At 38.0% G+C, this 12,553-nt stretch overlaps 1 protein-coding gene across 4 annotated transcripts in view; it reads left to right on the plus strand.

Annotated features, from left to right (window-relative positions):
• Positions 1 to 12,553, plus strand: part of mical3a (microtubule associated monooxygenase, calponin and LIM domain containing 3a) — an 84,569-nt gene that overhangs the window by 14,381 nt on the left and 57,635 nt on the right. For all 4 annotated transcript variants that reach the window (XM_084409242.1, XM_084409243.1, XM_084409244.1 and 1 more), the window contains exons 2-7: positions 6,716 to 7,093; positions 7,237 to 7,444; positions 8,714 to 8,830; positions 8,998 to 9,099; positions 9,333 to 9,488; positions 11,619 to 11,719. In XM_084409242.1, coding sequence (XP_084265368.1) covers positions 6,818 to 7,093; positions 7,237 to 7,444; positions 8,714 to 8,830; positions 8,998 to 9,099; positions 9,333 to 9,488; positions 11,619 to 11,719 — 960 coding nt within the window. In that variant the 5' untranslated portion in view covers positions 6,716 to 6,817. The remainder of the gene's footprint in view (positions 1 to 6,715; positions 7,094 to 7,236; positions 7,445 to 8,713; positions 8,831 to 8,997; positions 9,100 to 9,332; positions 9,489 to 11,618; positions 11,720 to 12,553) is intronic.

A 12,553-nucleotide genomic window follows, 5' to 3' on the forward strand; every position in this document is an offset into this window, starting at 1 on the left:
ACGTCAATAAACTCTTTCAATTAGTTCTCAGAAATAAACTTCTGTTTATTAGTATACATAATATAGCATTTGTTTTCTTGGCACAGCATTTCTGTGGTGGCATATTTTCATAATGAAGTATGTGTCTCTATTTGTGATACAGTCTGTGTTATGGAGCTTGCGTTTAGACGGTTTGTAGGCCGTGTCTTTTAATCTTGGTGTGGAAAATGGTAAGCTATGGAAAGCTGGTTGATGACAGAACTTATGTGTGTTCACTATGATCTGTGGTGAACATATAGACTGTGATTATTTAAAGGAATAGTTCACCCAAACACGGAAATTCTGTTGTCATTCCAATCCCTGCTGTTTTTTTTTTCTGTGTCAAACATAAAAGCAGAATTTCTTTCTTTTCCATACAATGACAGGTCATAATGACCACGACTGCCAAGTTCCAAAAAGATTTTTCAAAATGCCCCATTTTCTGTTTCATAGAAAAACAGTAGGCTATACCATAGGCCTACATGTTTGTTTTGAACTAGTCCCTCAAAATGTAACGTGTTTTTATTTTCTTTCTTGATGGATTCACTTCTCAAGCTCTGTATTACTGATTTCTCATGCGTTTATATCATTGTGTTCATGAACACCTTGCAAAATGTTTCATGTAATTGTTCTCTAGCTATTCAGTTTTTGAGTTTGTCTGTGTTTTAGTTACATTAGCCTATATGTTTCATGTTTACTTGGCATGAAAAACATTGTCTTGTAGTTGAAACCACCTCAACGGTTAAAGGGTTAGTTTAAAATTCTGTCATTTGCTCGACCTCATGTCACTCCAAACCTGTAAGACTTTCGTTCATCTTCAGAACACAAATGAAGATCTTTTTGATGAAATCTGAGAGTTTTCTGTCACTCTATTGACAGTCTACGCAACTACCACTTTGACGCTTCAAAAAGTTCATAAAGAGATTGTAAAACTAATCCATATGAATAGAGTGGTGTAGTCCAAATTTTCTGAAGAGACACGATCGCTTTATATGAAGAACAGATTTAATTTAGGCTTTTATTCACAATCACATATGAACATTCATCAACGCACACATCATTTGTGGTAAGCGGAAGTTCAAGCATGTTCGCTTGACGTGCGAGAACCAATGAGTTCATTCTCGTGTGTTACACATTACGTTTGAGCTTTCGCAATAACCAACGTTGAGATTTCTTCTCGTTTTCGGTTGAGCTTCCGTTTATGTTTGCTGATCAAATTTTTTTTATGGGAATAAAATCCTAAATTCAATCCGTTCATCATATAAAGCGATCGAGTCTCTTCAGAAAATTTGGACGAAACCCCTCAATTCAGATGGATTACAATCTCTTTATGATCTTTTTGAAGTGTCAAAATGGTAGATGTGTGGACTGTCAATGAAGAGACAGAAATCTGTCAGATTTCATAAAAAAAAAAAAAAAAATATATATATATATATATATATATATATATATATATATATATATATATATATATATATATATATATATATATAAACGAATGTAAAATAAGATATTAATACCTAATTAATGGGTTTTGGCCCAGAATTTAATTTTCACTGCATCCCTACTTACGATTTGGAACGACATGAGGACAGAAAAGAAATTATGACAGAATTAAAAATTTTGGGTGAACTAACCCATTAAGGATTCTGAGCACAGAGTTACTATTATACACATCATCGAGGTGTGGTGGATAGTGTTCAGACTGTAATTATGGGTAATATTATCGCATGCATTTTTGTAACTCCATTTGAAAGGATCGCCTACTTTTTTATATCAGGACACTCACTACAGTTGCCATTCTTTTGAGAGAAAGAACCCAGCTAATTTCAGGTGGATACTGGCCTAGTTTGCCTCGCCCACATCAGTTTGCTTTGTTTACCTGCCCACATGCGGCTCTGTTGGCTTAGCTCCCCTCCTCCATTACAGCATGTGTATAATGATGTCATACTCCTTTGGTGATGTTACCATAGCGACAGCACTCCTTCTCACCTGATTATCTGAAGGGAAAGACACAGTAGGAGGAGGAGACATCACAGCTGTTTGATAGACGGCATAGGGGTGCAGCCTAATGTTTTATGCGACGGTGAAGGAAGCCCCTTCGCTCCCATGGGAGTTTTTAGATGAGGAAAATCACAGCCAAACAAAGAGACTTGAAGATAAATGTGCAGAGACTTCCTGTAAGAGAAATGAATGGAGGTTGTGATTTTATTTCTCTGCGTTTATTAAAATCTAGAGATTTGAGTTATGCATTGTATGTCCCTCGGGCTATAGTGTCTTTAAATATATTTGATCTTGCCCCTTACGGTCTGTCATGTGAAAGTGATTTTAGCTTTCATGTTTTTAAATGTTACATGTGATCTCATGATTTCCCTGGAACCAGCAGCAGTGCAATTAAACGTCGTGAAGGTGAGAGAGTGAACTTGATATCATTATACTGAACTAAGATAGACAATGTTTATCTAAATTGTGTCTGTGGTTAAACATCTGCTGCCTCATCATGACTTGAGTTTGTTCAGATATCAGCAGCCCTAATCACCAGACATCTGGCCATATCAGAATCGGCCAATAACTGTACCTGCTTTGCTGATTAAACGAAATAGTTCAACCAAAAAAAAAAAAAAAAAGATTTGACAAAGCATTAACGGGAAGCGTTCGGTGCAGACTGTTACTGTCTAAGAAAATGTTATTTTTTGTGTTTAAGCAGACCAGACAGGTTGCTGGAAAAGTATATTTAAATATAAATAAATGTTAAAATGCATGAAATGTATACATTGATAATTTACCCTTTTAGTCTAGATATTGGCATCTTTTGCTGAAAAATATATCCTATATTACACACGCCGCACACACATTTTTCATATTTGTTTTTGATGACCATGGAAATTATTTCTTTTTAAATGTGATTTCCATATAAAATTATGATAGTAATAATCTTAAACGATGGAAAATAAATATTATATTGTTTTCTTATACTGAGCTAAGAAATTGCTTTTTTGTGTGATCGGCTGGTAATTGCTGTCTGAAGTAATACAGTCCTTTGTGTATGAAGTCCTTCATTTTTAAGCTAAAACTCTGACATGTCTTCCATCCACATGCCAATACAGGAAGCATACTGGAAATATATGGGGTTCCGACAGGAAGGGAAGTGTGGAAAGAGCTTTTTGTACAGTCCATTCAGACATGTAATATGGTCTATTTTTAGCCCAGAGTGTGTCACAATCTCTCTCCATAAAGTTAAAAAATGCATGATGCAAGCGTGTTTGTTTTAGAAGGCATGAATCAAAACAGTTATTTGGATTCCCTCTACTGTACAGTTACAGGTTGTATATGTATCTGATTAGTTATTCATTCAGTCTTCTTGCTGTTGTGTTGAATAGATTTGAACATATTGCGCTTTGTCTCTGTAATGCTGTTTATCAGCATGTCCGTAGTGGTTGTCTTCTGTTTCTCTCATGTCATACAAAGTTCAGTGTGTATTCATAGCAGCTAGGGTATATCATTAACACCACATTGCTGTGTGTGACACAGGCCAGATAGCTGTGTCTGAAATTGAATATACCTATAGTGACAGGTCACACCATGGCAGAAATGTGGGCGTTTCCTCTGTGAAAGAGATACTGGATAAAGACCTGTGTTCAATTATAGCAGGCCCTGTTTTGGAAGTGTTCGGGCATGCCAGGAGTTAAAATGATGTTATGCTGTAACTTTAATGTGGCTATAGGGCCTTACAGAATTATATAACCTGGCTCTTCACATCCTCCCATGAGTCAGTGTGATGAACAACAGATTTTTTTTTAGTGTTGGTTTGTTGCTGTGGTCAGAGTCTCTCTTTTTAGAAGTCTCTATATTATTTTTTTAGGAAGTGATCCATGTTCTGTGGTTTGTCACCAAGTTGTACAACATAAAGATTTTAGGGGAAACATTAGAGTTTTAATGGTCATGTAACACTTTGAAATGGTAAATGAACATTTTTAAATGACCTGGAAATGTCATGGAAATCATAAAAGTTAATGCAAATCAGTTCATATTCTATTTAATTTTTGCAGTTATAGTCAACAAAAATATTTCATTAGTTTTGTGTTTTTTATTTTATTTTATTTAAATTACTTATTTAAATGTATTAGTATTAACAATGCTTCCACATTAGGCTAGTGCCCGAAAAATGCAGCCTGCCGTCTATTAAATGATCTCCATACAATTAGACCCATGTTTCACAATACTTGTATGGTTGTAGTTACATGCACATGGTCATGCTTCCTTCTCGGCTTATGGCTAGTCCTGCATGGAATCCACAGAATTCCATACAATCTCAGCGGACTTCTTCATGATTTTAACTGCTGTTGTTTTCTACACATCCTTGCCACTTGTATTTTTTAAATAATGGTTTCAGCTTCTTTTAAATCCATTCCACAGATTTCTGCAGGTTTTCCCTCCACCATCAACACAGAAAATGTGAAAAGTATGCTGGTTCTGTGGGTTTTATGTCTGAGTGACCATGTGGTGTTTGTACACGTGTAGGCTATATGTGAAACCAGCTTCTTTCCCATGCTCTTCAGGAGTCAATCTCTTCACTTGTAACTCTTTGAGGGCTTTAAACAGGTTAGTCAGTGTTACCCAAGCTTCGCCGCTGAGGGTTTCTGATATCATATACGTGCCGAGGTTCTCGGCTTTCAGGGGCCGACAGAAGTAAAGCCGCATGAGGACAACCAGAAAAAAAAAAATCTATATTTGTCCTATGAGGTTCAATTTCTGCACACTTTCAAAAGAAAACAGTTTTTTCTTTCATTCAGCAATCTTTGTTAAATGAGCTGTACTTTGAACGTCAATGTATTTCAGCATCGTATTTGTTTACATGACTGCTGCCGTGCAAAAAAGTGTATCCATTTGATGCATTAGTGTCATGTCAGAGGGTTATGGAGAGAGGAAACGGGTAACCAGATCCATGTGCCTCAGTAGTGCATTCACACGCCTTTCCAATTTTCAAAGTCAATGCAACAGCCTGACATGTGTAGTGAAAGGACGAAATACTTTGTGACTGTGAAATCCATTTGTTATTGTTTATCATTATTATATTATTTATCCGCTGTCAAATTTTATTATAAAACCCTAACAAAGAATAGGCTACATTTTGTTGTTTGTAAATGACTATTAAATATATTAAGCTAACACCGCAGGTACGGTTTTATTTTTAATTGCAATTTTTTGTATTTGGCTACATTTCAATTGTCAGCTAAAATTTCACGATTATGAAAACGTGGGGACAATGTCGTTACATCACGTCTCGTGGCTTTGTGACACTGAGTCTTTCAGTGGCTGGCCATGGTGTTGCGCTGGCCGCTGGCACAGCAGTTTCAGGGCAGTGAGGTCAGGAGTGTGTTTTCACAGCAGACTAGAGCTGGAACCGAGTGAAAGGGCCCTCACACTAACCCTTCACCTACCTTCCCTTTCATCGTATTTCGTGAGGTGGAGATTTCCTTCATCCAGACCACACCTTAGCAGTCTGTGTGAGTCTGAGTTTGTTTAAATGGGACTGTGTGCATGCACATGTCCTTGGCCATGAGAAACTGCTAATTTGTGATATTTTAGATGTTCTATTTCAGTTGATGACAGCTAGCTGTGTGGTCACTTTCAGTTGCCCAATTGAAATACAGTCTGAATGTGATTCTTTAGATGGGTCTGGATTATGTATTTCAGTCTTTTTTGATTGCTCAGCATTCTTTTCTCTCCGTGTCTTTAGAGCATCTTGGAAATTTTTCTTTCAGAAAACTTTCCTGCTCACTAGCACGTTACCGAAATCTCTGGTTATCAGCATTTCTAGGCCTTTTTTTCTTTTTTGGCAAATGGCAATGATATCTGGTCTTTGTGAGTCTGAATAGAAGAGTGTGGCATTCTATGTGAGTCTTTCTCACCGTTTAAGGGCAAAATAAACTTTAGCTGGTTGCTTTACATGTCGATCAGAATCAGGAGGTCTCCTCCCATCTGAAGAATGGCCAGTTCTTCACCAGAATAATCTTTAAAGATTAACATGCATACTGATAAAAGTTTGGCTATGCAAGACTATTTGACACCTGAGTAGGACATGGTGTCAGCAATAGTTTTTGATAACCGTGCAGCAATGCGGTTTATGTTTATTTATTGTATCTGGGGTGTCTTGTTCACAGTAGAATGCACAGACTTCCAAAGGTTCAGCGTTTCCTGTTTGGGTTTCTGTGCGTTCATCAGACTTCCTGTGGTCACTGACTCTCAGATAAGGGCATGGGGCATTTTCAGCTCTTTAATGCCAAGTCTTTATTAGAGCTTCTAGGTCCTTTAGGCTATGTGAAATTTTCCAGGCAAGGTTTTTGGCATCCTACTCTGTTAGTGAAAGGTGTTAACTTTTAAAACCTGTTTCATAGACTTGTTTCACACAGTATGTTTTACATAACTGCATTAGGCCTAGGCCGTATATAATGTTCTTGCTCTGTAGAAACATAAAGTGATATCTTAATGACTTGAGCTTACTTTTACATAACTTAATCATGAAGCAGTTCTCCTTTTTTTTGCAGAGAGGATAATTAAATGTCATTATCACTAAATCCTAAATATTGACAATGAAAAATATTTTTACTTCTGCAATGTTCTGTGCATTTCCATGTGTGCCATAGCAATCTCTACATAAAATGTTTGACAAATCTTTTCTTCTTTCTTCATTCAGGGTGAAAATGGCCTATGGCGGAAGTTGAATCGAAAACAGACAGACTCTGAGTGAGCTGGACGGGGCTTGTCCCATAATCCCTGCTTATCGGGTCAAGAGACCATGGGAGATGGAGGCGTCAATGCGGTGGGAGAAGGGGTGAATCAGTCCCATGTGCTCTTTGACCGCTTCGTCCAGGCCACCACCTTCAAAGGCACTCTCAAGGCTTTTCAAGAGCTTTGTGACTTCCTGGAACTCAAGCCCAATGAATACCGTGTGTTCTACCACAAACTCAAGTCCAAGCTCAACTACTGGAAAGCCAAAGCCCTCTGGGCCAAATTAGACAAGCGCGCCAGCCACAAAGAATACAAAAAAGGAAGGGCCTGTGCCAACACCAAGGTATGAAAGTTTCCCTGGGGCATAGGAGAGTGTTTTGGTTACTAGTTCTCAAACTTTCAATGTTCTAATTTTGTTCAAAATAGATTGAGTTTTTATGTGGCTTGATGATTTGGTTTTTATCCTTTGTGGATTGGGTTTCTCAGTGTCTGATCATTGGAGCTGGACCATGTGGTTTACGTACAGCCATAGAGCTGGGCTTCCTTGGAGCCAAGGTGGTTTTGTTGGAGAAGAGGGATGCATTCTCCAGAAACAATGTGCTCCATCTTTGGCCTTACACCATTCAGGATCTGAGGGGTCTTGGAGCCAAGAAGTTCTACGGCAAGTTTTGTGCTGGAGCCATCGACCATATCAGTGAGTAGTATATACATTTTTTTTCTTTTAGAGAAAAAATTAACCTCTACAGTACAGACATCCATTACAGATGATCCCATTACAGCACTAAATGTAGATGTAAATGTGTTACGATGCACCTTGGAGATAGGGCTGGGCGATATGGACCAAAAGTCATATCCCGATATATTTAGGCTGAATATCGATATTTTTTCCACAAAGTGAGAGCAAATGTTCAGTCAAAGTCAAAGCCAAATCTGACATGTCACAAGTAGTTTTATTGAAACCGGCTATTTCAGTGAACAGTTGCAAAATCAAATGAATAAATAATAAACAGGTTTCTTCACCTTAGGGCTGCACGATTATGACAAAAATCATAATTGCCGATTATTCCCTTGGAATTGTAATTGCGATTTATTATGATTATCAAAATTTACATTGAATATATATATATATATATATATATATATATATAAACAAATTTTGTGTAAACGTGTTATAATTTGCCTATATAGTTTGCCATAATTTGCCTATATATACACAGCGAGCGCCGCCGCATTTGCGCGTGCAATTGAGTGTGCGCTACGAGTACAGTATAACGGCTGACAGGACAAGAAAGTACGTTTTTCTGAGGTGAAAGACTTTATTTCAGCGTACACTTATGCCACTGCCTAGTAGTTCCTATTGTGCTGGGTTTTCTGAAGTAGTCATGATTCGCCTCTCATAACATAACATGCTCTAAACACACGCACGCAGAGTGGAAAAGGAGGGGTGGTGGCGGGAGCGGGGGTGCTGGGAGCAGTGCAGAGAGCTCCGGGTCAACAGCTTGCTTGGAGCAAGGATCACAGCGCAAATTTGAACTATATCGATATATGCGATATGGTCTAATTCCATATCGCATTTAAAAATATATCGATATATTTTTTTAATATCGATATATCGCCCAGCCCTACTTGGAGACCCAAACCACCTTCGTAGGTGTTCAGGGACTCCTATCAAGTGTGTAGTAAATGCTAATTTGTGCTGATGCATCCCAGACATTCAGTAGCCGCCTACTCATGTAATCATTGTGGGATGTGTTGGGTAAAACCTGCCAAAACGAAGGCTTTAAACTTTGCCAGCAAGGTATAACAGTTTTGCCCAAGAAGAAAAATAACTTGGATGTGTGTTTTGTTGGATTAACCGTCTTGTGGAAGTGATGCATCTAATTAGTGAAACTCCTCTAGAATGTCTGGTCCACTTGAGTCGGATAATAAACGGGGTCTATGTTTTTGAATTATCTTACTCCAGGTATTCGCCAATTGCAGCTGATGCTCTTGAAGGTAGCTCTTCTTCTTGGCATCGAGATCCACGTCAACGTGGAGTTCAAAGGCCTCATTGAGCCACCAGAAGACCAAGAGAATGAGAGTAAGATTACTTTCTTGTGTCCTTTCCATGCTGAAATTTAGCTGTTCCATTCATTTGTTTCCATTTCCACATAAATACCGGCCGTTCTAAAGAGCCTAGGCATATCCTGAATGGACACTAAATCTTGTCGAGAAAGGACTTGTATGTCATCGCTGTTGGTTTTTCAGGAATTGGGTGGAGAGCTGAGGTCCACCCCAGAACACATCCAGTCAATGAGCTAGAGTTTGATGTCATCATTGGGGCTGATGGGAGGAGAAACACACTGTCAGGTAAGAATAGCACTTCATATAATACGAACATTTTGAATGTTCTCTCTAAATCTTTGGTTCTTGTCTTGACATGAAAAAAATAATTAGTGGTGTATGCTAAGGGGCTTGAACAAACCTTGACGTGTAACTCGCCCCACTCGGTTTATCCTGCAGGCATGAATGATACATTTAAATCTTTCTGCTTATTTAGGAGAAATTATCTATAAAAGTGAATACTTATCCTGTCTCTCCAGGGTTCAGGAGGAAGGAGTTCAGGGGCAAACTGGCTATCGCTATTACAGCAAACTTCATTAACCGCAACACGACTGCAGAGGCAAAGGTGGAAGAGATCAGTGGAGTTGCCTTCATCTTCAACCAGAAGTTCTTTCAGGACCTTAGAGAAGCCACAGGTAAAAAAAAGCACTCTTATTGAAGATATATCAGGGGCGTTTCCTCCAAGGAGGCAAGGGCCAAAAAATTTGATGAGAAAATTTTTACAAAATGTGACATTAAAAAGTGCATCACTCGTTTTTCTAAAGTAGCACTGTCCAACAGCGACACACGCAGGTAAAGTTACAGCAGGAGTCCACATCTTTCGTGCTTCCCCTGAGCCCATTGAGTTTTAGCAGACCCCCTAAAGTGGGTGGTGGGTTTGATGGTGTGTAATTGAGAATTAACCCTTTCGCACGTACGATCACACCGGTGTGATCAGTCTAGGCTGGTCCCTGGAGCGTACGATCACACCGGAATGATTAGAACGGTCGGTGCATCATGTGATCAACCGCTAAATTCAAATGTGCTTTCGCGCGATGGCTGGCGCTGAGCCAGAGACATGCGCGCTCAGAGCTGTCATATATCACAACTTTTCAGTGTTTTCAACCACATAATGTTTATTTTAGGTTTCAGACATATAAATTCACATAAGTACTAAAAAAAAACAATACATTTAGAGTTTGTAAAATACACACAGATGTCTACGGAAGAGGCAATAGTAATCCTTACCATTATAATTACGTTTTATTCATATCAGATACACATTGTGTAAGTAACTTTAAAGTTTACTCTATTCTTCTCCCAGTTCACCAGCCACTTACTTTTATGTATTTCGGGAGAAGTGGATGAATTCACGTGTTGTAAATCCAACAGATCCGATTCTCTGAACTGCGTCTGCGGCACAAACTAAGATGGCGGCGCCCATCGCGCATACAGCTCAACTAACGCGATCGTTATAAAGGTGTTTAAACAACAAAACACTTCCACTTGCATATATTTGACAATCGAAATATCAGATATTTCATGCCATAGTTAAAAAATTTGTGAATATTTTTAATTAAAAAGGAAAACTGACATAAAAGCAGATCATCATTCATTCAGCGCTGTTGTTGCTGCGGTGTCACGTGACAAGCAATGACGCGTCACCATGGAAACCATAAAGTGACACGTTCTAAATAACGGTCGCCTTGAAAAACTCACGCTGGGGGGGTCAGCCAGAATATTTTAAACTTACGTGTGAAAGGGTTAATGGGGTAAAGTCATGTGAGAGGAGGCAATGCCTCCATCGTGCTATGATTAGATTTGATTGGTTATGATTGGATACAATTGGTTTGTGTCATGATTCCCGCCTCTTTTTTTTTATGTGCATTCGCTAATCAGTCTGAATAAACAAAATGATGCCACTAATGGGAAGACTAACTAAAAAGTAAACAACTCAGTCACTTAGATTTTACCGCTTTGTCACGTCAAAATCAAACTTGAGATGGCCTGAAAACATGATGATTTGTGCAATCAGCTTGGTGAAATTAAAGGTATATCTTCATGTCTTTGACCTGTTTTTACAGAGCTTGATGACTGATGATGATCTGAGAATAAGTTGACTATTAAAAAGAATAGCTGAACATCAGTTAATATAACATGGACATCAAATCAAATATATTGTTTAAATTGGTATAGCCTTTAGTTATTGTTTTAGAATAAATGTAAAAATGCTTAACACTAACTTGATGAGATTTATACTTGGTTTTAATAAATAGATGTAATTTAAAAATACAAAATATAATTGTTTTGCTTCTTTTTTTTGTAATGTAATGTTTATTTAACCTGGAAAAGGTGACAACCTTAAGTACAACACGTAACACACACAACTGAGGACTTTGCTTCCTCATTTCAGAACACTGCATGAATCTCTTTTGTGGTACTTCTTGAAGTTCCAGCAGTGTAGGAAATAAATACATGGAAAATATTTTATTGATGATCTGTCCCTGTGCTTTGTGTTGAGGGCAGTTTTTGTTGCTGTTTTCTGAGTTGTATAATCAATGTCATCCCTCTCTCTCTTTCTCCTGTTGATTGAGGGAGTGGGCGCATTATCTGCTGCGCAGATGGAACATAATTACATCAGCGAACGGATGCAAACAACTTCCTCTTTCTCTGTCCCCTTTTCCCCCGTTGACATGCTGTCTGTCACATCTCCACTTTAATCTCTCCCTCCCTCTTGCCTCCCTCTCACTCATTTTGTCCTTTTCTCTGTTGGTTTGCCTCCACAGGAATTGACCTGGAAAACATAGTCTACTATAAGGATGACACACACTACTTTGTAATGACTGCCAAAAAGCAGAGTCTGCTGGAGAAGGGCGTTATTCTACATGTGAGTGATCAAAGAGTTTCTTTTGCCAGTTTTTATACTAATCTCCACTCTTTTATTCTCACTTTTCCCTCACTCTTTATCTCAGTCTCTTCCTGTTTGCCTTTCTATGTCCCTTAGAAAAGTACTAGCACACCTCTACTCAAGGAACATGATTTGATTTATGTAGCACAAACATAAATTATGACCCTATTGGAAAAGACAACCTTGAACGGCTTAATCTGGTTTTAGTTGGTCTGGTGTGGCAGGTAAACCATTTGATTGACCAGCTAAACCAGACACACATTAGCTTGGTGAGGCTTAAACCATCTAAGACCAGCAAAAAACATATGGTTTAAGAAGGTTTTTTGGGGTGTTGAATGCCAAAGTACTGCCTTAACCAGAACCATTAATGAATATACACTACTGTTCAAAATTTTAGGGAAAAATTATTCAGCAAGTACACATTCAATTTATCGAAAGTGACAGTAAAGTCATTTGTTACATAAGATTTCTGTTCTAAATAAATGCTGTTCTTTTGAACTTTCTGTTATACTTTATTTTAAGGTGTCGTTGTTACACTGTAATTATACATTTAAGTACTGAGTAATATTAAGTAATGTACTTACTATAGGGTTAGGATTAGGGTTTGGTTTAGGGTTAGTTGCATGTAATTATGCATAATATATAGTTATTACTATAGTAACTACATGTAACATATTATGTAACAATGACACTGTAAAATGTCAAAGACACTGTCAAAGAATCCTGAACAAAATGTATCACATTTTCCACACAAAAGCAGCACAACTGTTTTCAACATTGGTAATAGTAAGAAATGTTTCTTGAGCACCATAT

This window comes from Rutilus rutilus, assembly GCF_951802725.1.
Source record: "Rutilus rutilus genome assembly, chromosome: 5".
Classification (NCBI taxonomy): Eukaryota; Metazoa; Chordata; class Actinopteri; order Cypriniformes; family Leuciscidae; genus Rutilus; species Rutilus rutilus.